Source organism: Linepithema humile, chromosome 5 (assembly GCF_040581485.1).
Source record: "Linepithema humile isolate Giens D197 chromosome 5, Lhum_UNIL_v1.0, whole genome shotgun sequence".
In the NCBI taxonomy this organism is placed as follows: domain Eukaryota; kingdom Metazoa; phylum Arthropoda; class Insecta; order Hymenoptera; family Formicidae; genus Linepithema; species Linepithema humile.
Genome location: NC_090132.1, coordinates 2,720,356 through 2,738,017, shown reverse-complemented (window position 1 = coordinate 2,738,017; position 17,662 = coordinate 2,720,356). Strand labels below are relative to the sequence as shown.

Here is a 17,662-nt window from a genome sequence, read left to right as displayed (position 1 = left end):
AAATTTTGATAAGAAATTATACGTGACACATATTGCATACGGCATAATATTGGTATCTTTTCTGTCATATTTTTTTATTATTGCTTTTTTAAAATTTTCCTGCCATGCTAAGAAATTATAAGACGTTCTAGAAAAGTGTCGCATATTTGATCCTTTTACAATAATATTAGTAATATTATCAAAACGTGTGTGCAAGCGTCTTCCAAAAACATAAAAACTAGGAAAGCAAGCGAGAAAACATATTATTCCTTAAAAAAAAAAAAAAATAACAATCACTTTATTCGCATTGGCTTGACAAATACTATGTATATATCAAATCGCGCAACTGTTATTTATACACATTGGCTAACGATTTTCGTGGCGAAGGTGGCCGTGCTTCCCACAAGCACGGAAATCGACCGGTCTCTCTTTATGAAATATTCAGGCTGGATGTTGCAGTCGGACTAACTCGAGTAGTCAGTTTGCATCCAAGCAATTCTCCCGTGGACAGGAAAGCCAAGAGTCTCCTAGCTATCGAAAATACACCCTAGAAACGCTTAATCGGAAGTCTCGCGGGTCACTGCATTAACCGTTGACGGCACGACATAATTTGCGCATAAGGATCGATATTAGATGTATATATTATTTTTATTTTAAGTATCGTCCGTGCTGCTTGAAATGATACGTGACCTTATTTCTGGTCTAAATCTGTTTAATATCATAGGATTGATTGCAGATAAAATGAGACAAGCTGCTTATAATTATTTACGTCATTTTTAATTAAATAAACAAATATTAGAAACAGAATTAATATTTTTCTAGATTCTTTTGGAAAAATGTCTAAATTTCCGAATGTTTCTGAGGTTTTCTAAAATTTTAGAATATTTCTTGAATTTCTATTAAAGTGACAAATAAGTTTATCAAATAAGACTTTGCACTTGTCTCAGTCTAATTGAAATTTTTATTAGTTTCGGATAAATAGAACATTGCAGAGTTTTTTGATAAAAGGATCAATAGCTGCAGTATGATTTTATAATATCTATTATTTTACTTGGCTTCAAGTATTGTAATTCCTTGTGAATGAAAGTTTGCAGAGAGGAATGTGGAGTCATTAAGAATCAAGTGTTTTCATCGCCGTATGAGTATCGTGAAAGTGGCGACGGCTTTAATCTTTACAAGACACTTTCTATCATATTATGCGAGAAATAGCGGATAAACATTTCCGCTGTGCACAATGCCTAGTTATCATTTTCTTACATACACATAGCTAATTGTAAGCATTAGTGACAGTCATTTACTCATCAAAAACTTTTCAAATCCTTGAAATCTGAATCTTTGAAATCTTCACTATATTTGATAATCTTTAATTGCACTAATTACATTTCTAAAGCAAATAAAGCTAAAATATTTATTATTTTGTTGCATATCTTCTTATCTATTATAAATTGAATTGTTGAAAATTGATAAAACACCGAAATAAAAATTATTTAAATAAAAGACAGAACAAAATAAAACATTGATCAATGGTATATGAAATATAATAGAAGAAAGATACACTAAAATATCTTATGCAATTTGCGCTTGCATTATGCGCCACGCATAGTTTTTCATCAAAATTTCATTCGAAAATAACCCATGTGTTTCACGTAAAGTACATAGAAACTTTCTTTGACTTTGACTACGATATCGGATCTAGTTTCTCATGAAATAATCAACGCGATGCGATAGTTGCGCCCAAGGATAGAGAAATAATTGCGCGTGGATAAATAATTCCGCATATTTTCGTCGATCGGGCAGGCGCATGTGTGCCGATGGGTACTGGTGGTGCCCCGTGGTACCATCGTCCGTCGGTCGATTCGAGAGAGAGCAATAAACCATCAATAATACAGTCTACGGTTTAACGTGTATAGCCCGTGGAAACACGCAGAACACGCAACCGTGCCGCCTTTACATGTCTGGTAGCAATAGCCATCGCGGCTCGACAATTTTTCCTTGCGATTGCATTGATTCACGATGTTTGATAGAAATTCAGTCGATTCGCATGCGAATCGGGAGAAATGAATTTTATCGTACGATAGCACCAGAAGCGATATCATTGACAGGCGAACGTGTCATTTTATTCCGCGGTCTAATCCCGTCAGATCGATATATCGAGTGCCACGAAGACGAAATGACAAAAGCAAAATATTTGTTACGTAAAAGAGAACATTAAATTTTTTCACGTATTTTTTCGCCGATTTCTTTTCTTAATAATAAAATTTTTATATCAATCAAATGTTACAATTTTTCTTTTTTTTGTAACTCCGGAATCTTTAATAATTAAGCTTTAAATTATAATTACATTAAAGTAAAATTTACTTAGATATACGTAACAAAATTTAGATATTTATTTTATATTTTTTAAGTCTAATTCGCTAAATTGTTTTGTTCTTATTCCGTTATTAACTCTTCAAAAAGATTAATCTAATTAATTAGAAAAAACATTATTTTATGACTAATTTCTTTGCAAGAAACTTTTACATTTCATGTAAAAGTGTAACGCTCTGATATTTTTTTAGTACATTCATATATGAAATGTATCTTGACACGAAACTGAAGTATCATAGTTCAGGACAGATATTGCTCCTTTTTAATTGAAAAATGGTAAACACTTTTTGTTTAGTCGACAATAATTGCGATTTTGTTTGTTTCTTCAACATACACAATACTCATCACTCTTTCATACGCAATCCATTAAAAAAGAAAATAGTCCGCGAATGACCGGCGCGTGTAGCGTGAATTTGTTTCACTCCTCTCACCGTGGACGCGTTGTTCGCTCTCGCGCAACGGCACTCGAGTGCCGTCCCATAATTCAGGAACTAGTTGGAACAAAAGCAGCTCACGTATCGTCCATCTGTCCTCCTTCCTGCTCCCGTCCCGCTTCGTTTCCCTAGACTTGTGTTTTTGAATCATCTGCGACACAGCCGTGAGTATACCTCCACCTGCTAATCTCGAGGAAAGCTGCGCGTTCCGCGAGCGGCTTCCACCTGTTAGTTAGCAGGGGGAAAGCGTGTAGTCACGGAATTCCTCGTGTAGAACGAACGCTACATGCGCGCGTTGCTTCGTGCTCTTCCTTCCGTGCCATCTGCGCTCTTTCGAAAGAGGGAAGAAAAAGAATAAGAGAGAGAGAGAGAAAGAGAAAATGCATAACGTGATGCGCTTCGGAAGAAAGTACGCCGTTACCTTCGATGCATCGTTGCATCTCGCGATTTGCTCCTCGAAGCAATCGACGCTAGTTATAGTCCTTTCGCGTGCGACGACTCGAAACCTTCTGTGATATGAGCAAATTCCACCTTTACGTGGACTACTATGTGCAATGTCATGCTTTTTAAGCACGAAGTCCGTAAAGTAGAAGATGGCAACCTTTTTTTCAGAAAATCTGGATTTACAGAAAAGCCAGAAGGAAATATTAGAAATTTATTACGCGTATTTTTGTAACAATTAAGATTTTAATCAATTCTGATTTTTATGTAGCTATATATTTTAATAGAATAATAATCAGGTTGATCAATAATTTTGAACACATGTGAACTTTATATAATTTATAATTCGACGTGTCTTTTAGATATATAAAGTTCACATATTTTATACTTCAATGCGCAATTCGCGTATTTTGCACCTGCCTTTGTTTTTTATTCGACAACAGACGCGACTATCCTTTCGTTGTACGCTTCTTCGCTTTCGGTCGTCTTTTGTAACAACCTCAACGAACGGATTTTCCTGCGGGGCATACCTTCTCCCTTGACCTCTTTGTTGCAACTCATTTTAATAACGTAACTTCAATAATTACGGTTATTATAATAACAGCGCGTAGCAAGCGCAGGCGAAGGCGCCCGTCGTTACAACTGTACGAGAACTTCTGACAAAGCCTACTTTTTCTTTCAAATGTGAAATAAGACGTCCGCGCAATATTCAAACTCACAATTTATTTATAATTGAAGCATGCTGATTTATAACTCGTAAATAAGGCGTTATTAATCTTGCGTATTATTAAGAATAAATGTTAACCTATAAGAAAATAAGAAGACAGGTAGATAATAGTTGGAAAGTTTCTTATGTGAAAAATAACATTTCCAAGTAGGAAATTTATTTAGTAATTAGAGAACGCTTCTTGAATAGATATTACTACTTGCGCAGTAGTTTCTACACAGTTTTTCTCGCTTTGCGTCAAGTCGCAGAAATTAAATCGCTAAGCTGAATAAAAACTGAACCATCTGTGAATGCGTTGAATGAAAAATGGGAGCATTTATCAGTGTCATCATCAAATTTCTTCATCGAATGTTTTCTTCAAATGCTACATACAAAACAGCATCATAAAAAAGTTGCGCATTTTATTTCAAAATATATACTTATTGATTTCTTCTTTCGATATTATTCATTCATCATCGCGCGTTTGAGACGGACGAAAAGTGTTTCGCGCTCTTCTCGCGCTCGAGATTCCCCGCGGCAGCGCGATTCTCTTCTTCGAAGATGATTGAAGAGCACGTGCGTGGACATCCCGACGCACCCTTATCGTTGTACATTTCCTCTCGCGGCCGGCGTGGTGGTCATCCCTTCGCCGTGAGCTCCGTTTTCCCGTCGCCTTTTCCGGCGGCGGGAGGAAAGAGAGGGGTCCGCGCCGATGGTCTCCCTCCAAGGAGGGGCACGTCTCTCGCTCCTCTGTCCCCGCGTCAGAATCGCGAGCGACTCGTCCCCCTCCCTTCGCTGCCGCTGTAGGCGCTCGATCTAATCCCCCCCCCTTGCCATTCTGTCTCCCTCACTCTCATTGCCATCCACCCACTCATCTACCCCGACCCAGTGGCCCGCGGGCCACCCCACCTCGTCGTCCTCGTGCGGCGCGACGCGGCGCGGCGACCCCGCTCGCCCGCGCTCACCGCCATCGCGCTCGCGTTCACGCTTCGTCAGTCTGTCGGCAACCTGCGTACCAGTCGTGTCGCAGTGCTCAACGTAACACAAAATTCTTAATTATTATTATCGTCTCACTCCTTTAACTTGCCTTGACACTTCGGTCAGTGGTGTGTTCATTCATCCGTTCTTTCGACTCCGTTGCGCGTTTTTGATTCTCGCACCGCACACACACACACACACACACGTCCCCGAACGCCCCATTTTACGTCCTTTTACGTATCCGGAGCAGTCTCGTGCGCGCTCTCGACGAGGAAATCCGCGAGATTGCCGCCGCCGTCGCACACGCTCGCGCTCGCGCATGAAACCCATCGCTGCAATCCACGGCGATTCTGCTACGCGCCGATCACCCCTACGGGGCGCACCGATAAAGTGACCGAGCGACAGAAAATCGCGTCGAGAGAGAGAGAGAGAGAGGAGGAATACAAAGACGTCAAGTACGAGTCCATCGTCTACGAGCCTTATCCGATCACCGCTTACGAGCATCGCTTTGGTGGAGCGTTGCTGCGAGCCGGCAACCACCCGGTGCGCGGCGGCAGCAAGCATTTTCAAGCATCGCGCAATCTCGTCGTTCTCGTCATCTTCGTCGCCGTCGCCGTCATCCTCCTCGTAGCGTACGGCAGCGCGAACGTGTCATCAACGTAGCAACAACGTCGGGCTTCATCGGCCGGAACGTCGTCGTCGTCGTCGTCGTCGGCGCGCTCGCTACACCCGGTGCATGGGCCGCTACTACTCACCGATAGATGAGCCGTTCTGTAAAACGCAAGAGGAACGTCGTCGTCGCCCGTCGTCGTCGATCGCGTGCTTCACCGGGCGCCCTTACTATTATCCCGTTCCTCCACCGTGGTGGGCACGCTGCTGCTGCTGCTGGTGTATCGATTGCTCTAAAATAGACGCGTGGGAACAACACCTGCAGGCCAGGCCGTGCTGCACACGTACACACATGCCGCTCGCAGGCGCATAAACGCTGCCTGCTGCTCCACGTCGAGTTCTCCTGTGCACACGCATACATACGGTTTATTCGCTCTCCCCCCTCTCTCTCTCTCTCTCTCTCTCTCTCTCGCGCGCGTAACGTCGTTACGCTGCCACGCTCCCTTGTAGCAGCGGCAACGTGTGACAGGTGCAACTACGACGGCGACGTCGTCGTAGGGTGATAGGAGGTGGCGCTGGTTGAGAGCCACAGCGGGAAGCGGAAGAAGTGAGTCGGGTCGGGATCGCGAGAGGACGCGAAGAAGAAGAGGAGGAAGAAGAAGGAGCGAGGAAGGAATAAGCGGAAGGGAGAAGAAGAAAGGGCGAAGCCGGCCAAAGGAGGGAGAGCGAGGAAAGACCGGGTCAGGGAAGGAGAAGAGGCGTGGGGGAGAAGAAGGAAGAGGCGGTGGAGGAGGAAGAGGAGGAGGTGGCCGCGGCCCCCTGTGTTTCTCGCCAAGGAAAAGGTTATTTTCCCGTGATACGTCCTGGAGGCGCCCGTCGTCTTCGCCGGTACAACCATAACGCCGCCCGCACTAAAACGACCGAGACGGGACACGGTGGATTCATCGCCGCCACCCGCTCGTACCGCAACCGCCCCCGGCAACCCCGGACCGTCCGGCAAACTCGCCTGCATCATGGACGCGCCGCTGTCGCAGAGCATGGACTCCGTCAACACGGTGGCCACCGTGGAGGACGAGGTAAGTGTCCCCCCCCCCCCCCCCCCCACCGCGATGAAAATCGTCGTCGTCTTGTTTCCCGTGAGGCGCCGTGATGACGGCGCGCGACGCGCAGCGCCGTGCTGTGCCGTGCACGAAGTGGTGGAAACTACCCCTTCTGATGCACTTTCTCTCTCTCTCTCTCTCTCTCTCTCTCTCTCTCTTTCTCTCTCCCTTTCTGTCTCCCTTTCTCTCGTTGTATGACTCGAAACCGCTTCGCATTTCACGTTTTCCGCGAGACTATCAATATCCTTTTCAACTCACCTCCCTTCGTTTTATCGAGAGGGATACTTGGATATCAGATATCACCTTCTTCTCTTTTTTGCTTCCTTCTTTCTTTCCTTCTGTCTAAAGGTTATACTGTCTGCCCTCTTCCCTACCCTCTCTCTTCGTTCCGTTTTCTCTCCCTCGCACCCTTGTGTTATCGCCATATTGGTCGGCTTTCCATCCCCCTTGCTCGCGTGTTCGTGTTGCGTGTCTGTGTACATACACGTCTGTCCCTTACTCCATCGCGCTCGCGCGTCATAGCAAGCGCAAGCGCGTATATACGCGCACTCTCGCAGGCTGCTGACACGCGCGTACCATCGCCGCGTGTAGAAAACGTCGCTCATTAATGATGCACCCGTTGCGAGCTGGATGCAACGTGCATGCTCGAAATGGCCTATAACGATAAGCGTAGTAAATAAGATGATTAAATATAGGATAGCATAGAGGTGAACGCTCGGCAAGAAACAAATTAAAATATCACTTGTATAGGCGATAATTTAAATGCTCGAACGGCGCGGATTAATCGGTCTCGATACCGATTCATCGCGATCTTCGTACCCGATTCTCGATTCGATGGGCGACAATCTCAATCTTCGATTAATAGTTTTATTTCATCTTTCCGTACAGTGTCACGATTTCAAACCGCCCGGAATCGTCGTCTCGATTTTCAGTATTATTGTTTTGCACCTCTGACAAGGTGAGATAAGAAGTAGGAGCACAACAAGCGATATTCCGCGCTAGCTACAGAGCGTTACAGAAGTTCTACACTCGAAACGATATCACATGCAATAATAATTTTAATTAAAGTACAAAAAATACAGATAGAAAAGCGACGGGAAACTCTTTGAAAGTGCAATTATGATTATTAAACTTTTATGAATTCTATTAAACTCTGCGAATTTACTTATTCACGTTGCTTCAGTGATACGAGAGGAACAATGATGCGTAGGTGGTGCATAAGAAATTATTACGCGGAGTATCTCAAGGCGATCGCAATAACGATTCATTACGACTTATTGCGGCGGAGGTATCGAGTATCCTTCGAGCGAGAGCGATTGTAGGTATTTAGGAATTAAATGGAATTAATGCACTGTTGTATATCGGGCGGCATTGCGAAATCGATTACGAAATGGAGGGAAGCGCGAAGTTAGCAATTACATGTAATTGTACTATTCATTATGCCCGCGCGGTATAACGCGCTCATCAAGAGTCCTTTTGTTCTCGGTGATCAACCGTAACTATATAATCTTGCGCGCAATTTTTCGCGATTGCTCGATGACGTATTCGTTTTTTGCTGCCAGCTGGCGTGACGCAACTGTTTCGGAGTTGAAACAGTTGTACGACGCGACTGTATGTTCACAGAGTGGAAGCAAATCGTATCTTTAATTTACGATGTTGAACGTCTCTTCCAGATCAAGAGTGAACTGTAGAGACAGTATTATACCGGTTACAGCGTGAGTCGCGGAAACTTTGTTTTACATTAATTTTCAAACTGCCGCGATGAAGTTTCTATGCCGTGTCGTTATACTGCGCACTTCGTAACAACGACGTACATCAAGAACGCTATAAAAACTTAAAAAAAAAAAAAAAAAAAAATACGAGTAGAAAGAGCGGTGGAAAAGTCTCATGGAAGGCGTAGTTACGATGCATTAAATTTTCATCGGGTCTCATTCGTTCGAGATGTTTGATCTTTTAATGTTTCACAGTGCGTATATTTCCGGATTCAGAACAAATTAAATCTTTATCATATTCCCAGAATAAAATTCGTTATTCTATCAAGGGAAATAAAAAATTATGCTTCTCGGGTTAATAACCGTGTTGAAAAATTTTATAGCAACATCAGTTATACGTCTCCATGTCAATATGATCGTATGATGAACGTTATTTTAAATGAGTAAGTTATTCGAAATGATCTAGATTTTTTCACGTTATTGATCACGAAAATGATTTTATTATTATCAGCGAATGGCCACACTTCTGGCAGGCGGTGGAATACAACAAAACAATATAATGATTGCGTAAAATTAAGCAAAATAATAATTAAATCAGAATTATTGATTTAACTGAATAGAAGTTGTGCCGTCTTGTTCAAAAGAGAAGGAATTTCACTTTAGAAGGATTAAACATTTCATAGCTTCCGGCGAACGGGTCCAGTCCTGGCGCCGCCTCAATAAATGATAGCACCGCGCGCAACGCTGCCGTTGCGCAGCAGCGTACATACGCGCATACACGTGTGTATACGGGCACATACACGCGCTTGACGGCGGAAGGCGGGAATTCGATCGCACGCCTGGCCACGACAGAGTGTATGCCTCGCAGGTGACTCGTTTTCACCGGTGCGCGCTCGATCGGACGCTCGTTGCCTGCCTGCTCGCCCGCTCGCCCGCCCTCTCGCCCTTTCGTCCGCCAGGTTGGCTTCCTTCGTCGCACAGGCATAGGCGGCCACCTGAAAGAGTGACGCCGCGCCACGCCGCACCACACCACGTTCTCGTTATTGATTTTTCCGCGACTGTGCGAGAGGGCCAACACCGACGGACGTACGGTCGGAGAGGGCCCGCCAGCGCGCGCGCTATGTCACGTCATACGAAAGGTGGATTACGTCTCGTGACGATAACGTCGGGCGCCAAAGACGTGTGCGTGTGTGCGCGCACACGCGTATGCGTACGTGCGGGGGTGGCGACATACACGCGCGAATGATTTGACTTAGGTTGCAGAGCGTACCGGGTGGCGGCGACCCCAACGAAGCGTAACCGCTCTTCCCCTTTTGCCTTCCGTTTTTGCCGCGCGAAGGGTCAATCGATTCGTATGTTTACGATAAAGTAGAAACTCGTGAGAGCGGAGTGACATTCCAGCTGCAAAGTATGTTTTGGGAAATATGAAATTTTCTCCAAGCGGGAAAATTGAAAATTTGCTCCGCCAAGCAAATCTTCAATACCATCTTGGTTAAAGATAATCTGTATAGAAATGTCTGAGAATAAACCGTTGGAATAGGTTTTTATTTCATTGCGATATTTTATTTATTAATTTTTCTACTTATCGGATAAATTACGGACAGAGGTGCTTACTTTCAGCGAGAGAAAATTTCCTTTTCTTTTTTACTATGCGGTTATTCAACCACATTATGTATACTATACTCCGGCTTATATTATACTCCACTTATAAAAGGAAAAAAAAAAATTACTTTTTCATCTTTAGTGTTTTCTATTTTATTACGTATGTTCTTTGGCTAATTTAGAATCGATTTTTCCTTAGAGAAAGGGAGATCATTATTTGTCGCAAACTTTCTTCTTAACATCAATCTATTTTATCGTTAAGCTATTTACTTTCAATTGCTTTCATTTTAAGAACAAGTGATTCAGTGAATTGTCTTAGTAAGGAACAATCAACTTCAATTCGACGAGAGAGTAGATAAAGGTGGTTCGATGGGTTTGACATATTATACTCCGTATATGCGGAAGTGGTTGTAAATTATGTATGCAATCTTCAAAAAGACAACTTCTATATCAATTTCAATCGATTCAATCCAAAGTTTGAGAAATAAAAAATGGAAACGGATATCGCGTTCTCGTACGAAAGCGCGCATGCATCGTGTTTCGCTGTAAGAATAAATAACGCTAACGGCGAACCGAGTTTCCGATGCGAGTTGAGCGACGGATACTTGATCGATTGATCAAGTTCCTTCCGAGACAGAGAGACGACAGAATTGGAATTCGGTTGAGCAACGAAAAGAAATTTCTTGGCTACACTTTCTCGATGAAAAACGGAAATATCGTTGCGCCACTTTTTGACGTTTAAAATAAGTATACTAAATTAACTTAATTAGTTATAAATATATTTTTATTTGATTATCGCATTGTTAAAATCAAATAAGCGGGATATTGATCTTTGAATAATCGAATTATTAATTATTTTATATTGCTAAAATATTCAGATTAGATGAAGAAAAATATTTTTAATATCGATTTTATATTTCTATCGCAGCGCGAAATAAAATATAATAATATAATATAATAATAATAATATATTTTATAAAATATAATATATGTTTCATAAATTTGATACATATTTTATAAATTTAACATTTTTTATCAGAAAAGCGGCATTATTTTTCCGCAAACGATTTTAATGATTCCGCGAATCGGAATCATTAAAATTGTATCATTGATCGTTGGACTTGTAGCAAAACGGCGAGATAGACGGAAAAGCGATAAGTGAATGTTTATCCGAACGATTTCGGCGTGCGATTGTTTGCCGTGGAAAATTTCATTCTCCCGTTTGGATGACGCGTTTGCCCCGGGACGAGTTCATGATTATAACGAGGAAACGCTTTCATGCTTTTGCCCGTTAATCTGGACAATGAAAATCGCGAACAGGTTACGGCTTTTAATGCGAGAGGTGACGTCCCGCGAGAGCTGACGTCGCCAATAACGCGATAACTCTAAAACAAAATTGTAGTTTGCGTACGTATGGCATCACGATCGTGCTAATTGGCCTCGACAGTAATAGCGTTATTTAGAACGTTACGATATTACGAATTGTTGAAATATATGTTGCTAGCTTCAAATCGAAATAGCTGATTTTGTGAAAAAAGTCACGTTTTATATTTTTACTATATTTTCATCCACTTTAACCATTTTGTGCACCGAAACAAATTTTCATCATGAAAAATAACAAAAAAGTCCGCATTTCATAAATACTATTACAGTATTCTGTTTTACATTAATTAAAAACGTTTTAATAGTAATTAATACTATTTAACAATTTAATTGCAATACAGTTTTGAGAGATTTATGAAAAAGCGAAATCTCTACAAAAATTCAATTATACCAATCGGTATAAAAGATATAATCAGTTTAGCGCGATATATTCACCACGCGTTGTTTTCATTTTACCGATCTGTGGATTTTGTTTTTGTCAAAACTTTGCTGTGGGTCTCGGTGTGCGATTTTACGCGCGCGCGCGGATCAATCGCGTGAATGCAACTCGGCGCGTGATCGTCGGGATTTACGCACAGACGCCGCCGCGTCGGGACATAGTCGAAGCGCAATAGCGTGTGTAAAAATCGACAAAGATATTTCGAATTCGTTGGGCAAACGACGGTCGCGCCGATACGTGCAATGACATTATCCTCTTAGCGGACGGACGGCCGGGGAGACCGCATTATGCGTTAACCTTCATCGATGTGTGCAGGTGCATGCATAAAGAGCCACCGGTTGGCTGGGGACGGTCCCTCTTCGTTTCCCTCGCGCCCGTTTTTGCCTTCCTTTTCCGCGTCTGTTCCGCGCGAAAAGCGAATGGGGAATTGGACCTCGAATCCCCGATGCCGTCTTGCTAATGCATTCGGATGAGCCGAAATCCCGCCCGGAGACGAAAGCGGAATAAATGTGCGTGGTTACATCGGAGAAATCGCCGGAATTGCGGTACACAGATAGAAAAGGTGGAAAAGCATGATAAGCGCCGCCGTGAACAAAAGTTTATGGGAGAATTATCCGATTAATTTCACGGGTTATCGCTGCTTTTACGTGCGAGTCTTTAAGATTTTTAACACGGTGGAAATTCTACTAAATGTCTATTACATTTTAACAAAAATGTGATAGATAATAAAATTTAGATATTATTAAATATTCTAAAGACTTCAATGTCTTTTTCATGATTTTTTGACTAATTTGGAGTCGATTTTTCCGTAATAAAAATTTTTTTTATTACGCCAAATTATTCTAAAAGAAAAATTTTTTCTGTCATATCGCTAACGCATTAAGATCTGTATCAAGTAATGCCGTGCCTGAATAATCTGCATAATTCTTTTTAAGCAAACTTCCGCCATGTGTCACGCCGTATTTATAAAAGTCGCGAAGAAACTTTGAACACGACGGCTTTCGCAGCTGATTCGTTTATCGACTCTCGATAATCCCGCGATCGAATCACGTTGCCCGCACTAGGAAGCCAGTAACCGCAGTATCGCAGTTAGAAAGTAGAACTCGATCTCTCGGCCGGCTGTCGTGGGAGAAACTGATACAGAAAGTGGATGTACTGTAAAAAGTGCGCGGCTCTAAAGAGACTCTCGCTTCTCGCGGTTTGTTGCGCGTTTCTTGACCGCGCGTTTCTTTATTATTGTTTTGAAAAATTTTCGTCGCTCAATAAATGAAACACGGGAGAAATATATGCGCTTAACTTTTATGTATACATATAATAGTTTTATTAAAATATTTTTTTAATAAAAATAAACCCAACAATACCAAATCATATCAAATTACAGATACACTACACAAATATGAATGTTCGGAAAAAGCCGCATTAAAATAATTCTGAATATTCTGATATTGATTAACTTAAAACAATGTAAGAATATTACACGTCTATAACCTACAAAAAAATTTTAGTATTCAAAGCTAGAAATTTTTATTTTAAATGTATGAATCTGATACGCGTTGAGGCTATTTGTAGATGTAGAACGCAGATTAATACTTGCGTTTCTTTGAAGTGGAGTTCCTTTTGACTTCAAGATAAGATTTATAACTTCTGTAGGAAATAGAGAGGTACGATACTTACTACGAACATTTTTTTATACCATTCATCTTGCTCTTCATAAAAAGAACATTCTCTCTCTCTCTGGCGGTCACAGACGATTCACCGTGCTTAACGCGCTCGCGCTCGGAAATCCTGAAATCTTCGAACCGTTACGAGCAGCTGTTACCGCGCGCGCGATTCAACCGATCGATCATCATAGCGACTAAGAGAAATGAAAACAAAAAGTCTATCCGTTCCGGTGACCATAAAGTCAATGTTTAAATTTCTCCGGTAAATGTCGGAAGTGGCATGTTTGGCAGTCACAGAAGACGGAGACTGGCAAGGCGGAAAGTCGTCGCACGTCAGAGAATAATCCTCTTTCCTTGACCGCTTTCCTCTTCCGGGTGATAGGATTTGGTCGCTAGGACATGTCGGCGGTACGAGGAACTCCGCTAAATCGATTCGCCATGAAATCGATACCGGGGAATGGCGGGATCCGACGATCGTTGGTCGCTAAGCGACACAGGCCTGGCGGTCTTCACGAAATCGTCGATGAAAATACGAGTCTATCGTGAACGTGCTTGAAAGTTTAACCGCGCTGTATAACTTTTAGTTGAAAACCTTTGCGCGAGAAAAATTTCAACGAAGTACAGGATAAATTGAAGTAAATGTGATCTGTGGAATAAACACGATGAATGTAGGGTACATAACCTGCGATGAATAATAGACGTGTGAGTGATACGCTGATGCAGAATGTTGATTATAGTATAAATTTTGATAATTACCATTAAATCATGGGAAATTGTCTGTGCACGTTAAAACTATTGATTTTATTACATCGGACAATGTTGCGCCGTTACACTTATCGATTTATCATATTTATTGTCTATTCTAGTAAAATATGACCGCATATACCGTAATAATCGTGCTACATAATTTATTATTTTATTAATAATCAAGTAAAGTTAATAATAATACAGAGGCTTATAATACGCGGATTGTGAAATACAAGTAAAATTTCAAAAGCAAAATTACGTACTCCTTTTATCTCGGTAGCTGTTTTCACGAGAAATTTAATTAATTTCGAGAACGTGTTCTTTGTGAATGATGTTAATGGAAAAGGTTTACACCTCACGTTTAACATTAAATTGCACATTTAATATCATTTGATTTAAAATATTGCTTAATATGATCGCGATAAATGCCATTAGTTATCATTTATCATGATTAGTGCTACATGCAAAACGTGAATATGAATCAGTATGAATATAGAACTGATTTGGGTTTGATGGGTTTGCTTTAATGGTTTTGCAACGATTGCTACGAGTTTCGGTGGCACTAGAGATATTTCGGGAATGGAGTTCGACGAGTGCAATAGCCTCGTTCGCTTGGCTTTTTTTGTTTTTGTTAGAAAAAGAGAAAGAGCTCGTTTCGCAAGAACACTGGCGGCTTTAGTGCAATCGTCGCGATTACGTAAAACCAGCCGTTATTATACCTTTTACATTGTAAAGCGGTTGCAATTCTCGCGTGCAACACTTGTACACTTGCAATAACATGCGCCCCGAAACGCGCCATCGTGCCGTCACTTCCGCAGAAAATTCGTCGTGAGAATCTGCGCCTTGAGATTTATCTCTTCTGGATCGAAATATATCTTGATCGAGATACCTGATTTTCCTTGGATTCTGTCTAAGCGCGTAATTCGCTTAGAGAAATTAGCTCGCTTGTGGTGAGCAGTGTCTATATGCAAACAATCTACTAATTGAACGATTTAATTAAGCCGTGTACTAGCTAACATATTGATCGCTGCTAATTATGGTGTCACTTAACGACTTTCGTACAATTTGATCTGAAGAAAAATATGAAAATCGATATGCTGCTTAGAAATTCTTCGCAAAGTACTTTAGCTTTCTTATTTTATGTTTTTTAAATATTAATCATTACATAATTCACAATTCCGTATTACAATTATTTGGAAATATAAATAACTATGCTAATTAATAAAGATGTAATGAAATATAGAAACAGATAAGAAATATATGAAAGATTTTGCAATGCTTTTTTGCAAATCAGAGATGTTTTCAACTTTTATAGCTAGTGTATCGTACAATTATGCATGCAATTTTATAAGAGCATATCGAAAAACGAACAAGTAGATACGCTTGGATTGTTCCGAATCCACAATTCAGGTACAAATTTATGTTTTCGTCAACTTTCACGGACGCTCTCGGGCGAGAATTCGTGCGGATTCGTGTATCAATGATCTACGAGTGGAACGAGAGCTCGTTTTTTCTTCTTTTTGGCGCGACGCAGAAAGCTTTCTCGTTCTCGCTTCGTGTCAACGTCAAAAGATTCCCAATTGTCCCGCAACGAATCGTCCTGACCTCCTTGCTTCACTGACGAGAAAGACTTTCTCGGCCGCCGACGAATTTGCCAAGCGCGGTTGCCCGAGGAGACGATGCGCGATCGATACTCGATCGCCGAGGAAATCTGCGCGTGCCCGACGATCATCGTCGAAATACGTATCCAGATGCATCTGCTATCAACTTTTCCACTTTTACGCTCGTTATTCGAGTCGCGCGCGCGAGAATATCTCGTCTATTATCTATCTTCGTATGGCTTAATATTTTTCTTAGCAAAAGTAGAAATCTGCAAATGCAATGGAAGAAAAATACATGTAATAATAGAAATATATTAGTATTAATATATTAATAATATGTTCTATCTCTCTAAGCTATAAAAAAGTTGGTTATTTTATTCTAGTATTTATAATATTAGTATAAAACAACTTAGATGAAAGATATAAAACTATCTTAACAGAAAGTACATGAAAAACGTGTAATTTTTTAACTATTTGTTTTATTTATATTATAACGTGACAATATTGCACCGAATATTTAATAGACTATTGAATATCGATCGACTTGCAATTATCGCTGAAATTACATTTTGACATATCAATACTGCTCGAAAGCGCCACGAGTTAGAATGCACTTCTCCGTATTCAATCACCTAATTGCCCGCATAGCCAAGCCGTAAATCCCAATTGTATACAAAATGGGGCAACATTGACTAACGATTTATTAGTCGGACAGACGTGTAACCACTTCATTATGGCGGAGCCGACCATGGCGAGACGGGTTCAGGGGGTGAGGTGGTCAAAATTTCGAGTCCGTGATTGTTTCGAGTTCTCCGCAGGTGGGCGGTCGGATTTAATTTATGTGACCGGTCGCTAACATGCCGGATTCATGATATGCAAACAAACAACGGCTTGCACAATACTACTGTACATTGTAGTGCTCGTTAATGGCTTTAATGCACGCTCCGCCGGTATATACAAAGTAAATATGTTTTTCGTTATCCAATAATTGTATAATTATTGCATCGCGTTACGTGAAGAGAAACCGAGAGTCATCTTGCGTGAGCGCGAACGTTATAGATACATGTGGTTTTGAATAGTCATGCGAGGCGTCATTGTTTTTTTGTGCAGCGAGTTTTATTCTTAGATTTGACAAAAGGACACAACGAAAAAAACATGACATTTCATCCACTTATTGATTTTATTATCAAAAAGAGATAATAGTAAGACGGCAAGAGAAACGTATTAATGACTAGAAATTTATTTAATAAGTTCACATTACTTGGATCAATAAAAAAATCTCGTTAATAAAATACACAGTAATATTTGTTTATACATATAATTATAAGAAATCTATATATCTATAATTATAAGAAACTTGTAATACTCACAGTAACTTTATGTTTATGATATATTTTATGATATGGGATTAGTTAGAAAGTTTCTTCGTATCTTTCGATAAAGAGCAAAATTTGAAGAAACTTTCTGATCAACTCAATATAAGTTGCTTCAGCAAACATTTTCTGAAAAAATTCAAAGAGTTTAAAACTCAATCCATTCAAAGTGAAAGATAGTGAATCATATTGCTGAAATGAATATCAGTACTTTCTATGAAAATAATAGTTATCACACTAATATTTTCTGAAAATCGAAAGATTTAGCGTATTTATTGAGGAAACATTAATTACTTTGCTTAAACGGACATTAACACACTGTACATACAAGTAACTAATTTGTAATTAATATCTCCGTCTTGTACGTCAAGGCGTCGTATCATGTTCATACTGAGCACCACTGAATTCGCTGTCGACAACAGAAGCGGCCGCGGGCAACAGTAATGAGCGGCAGTGTACGTACGCGTAATTTCTCCGCGTGGTATCGATAAATTGAGTTGTTCTCGTTGTCAAGCGATGGTCCTCTCCCG

The 17,662-nt window shown here is 40.9% G+C and overlaps 1 protein-coding gene across 5 annotated transcripts in view; it reads left to right on the top strand.

The window, feature by feature from the left end:
• Positions 1-17,662, top strand: part of LOC105675427 (protein couch potato) — a 101,696-nt gene that overhangs the window by 2,570 nt on the left and 81,464 nt on the right. For 2 of the 5 annotated variants that reach the window (XM_067355713.1, XM_067355712.1), the window contains exon 1: positions 4,806-6,590. The exons of 1 other annotated variant lie outside the window; for it this stretch is intronic. In XM_067355713.1, coding sequence (XP_067211814.1) covers positions 6,528-6,590 — 63 coding nt within the window. In that variant the 5' untranslated portion in view covers positions 4,806-6,527. Of the gene's footprint in view, positions 1-4,800; positions 6,591-17,662 lie in introns of those variants that run through there. 2 more of the 5 variants (XM_067355711.1, XM_067355710.1) reach the window with 2 other exon arrangements.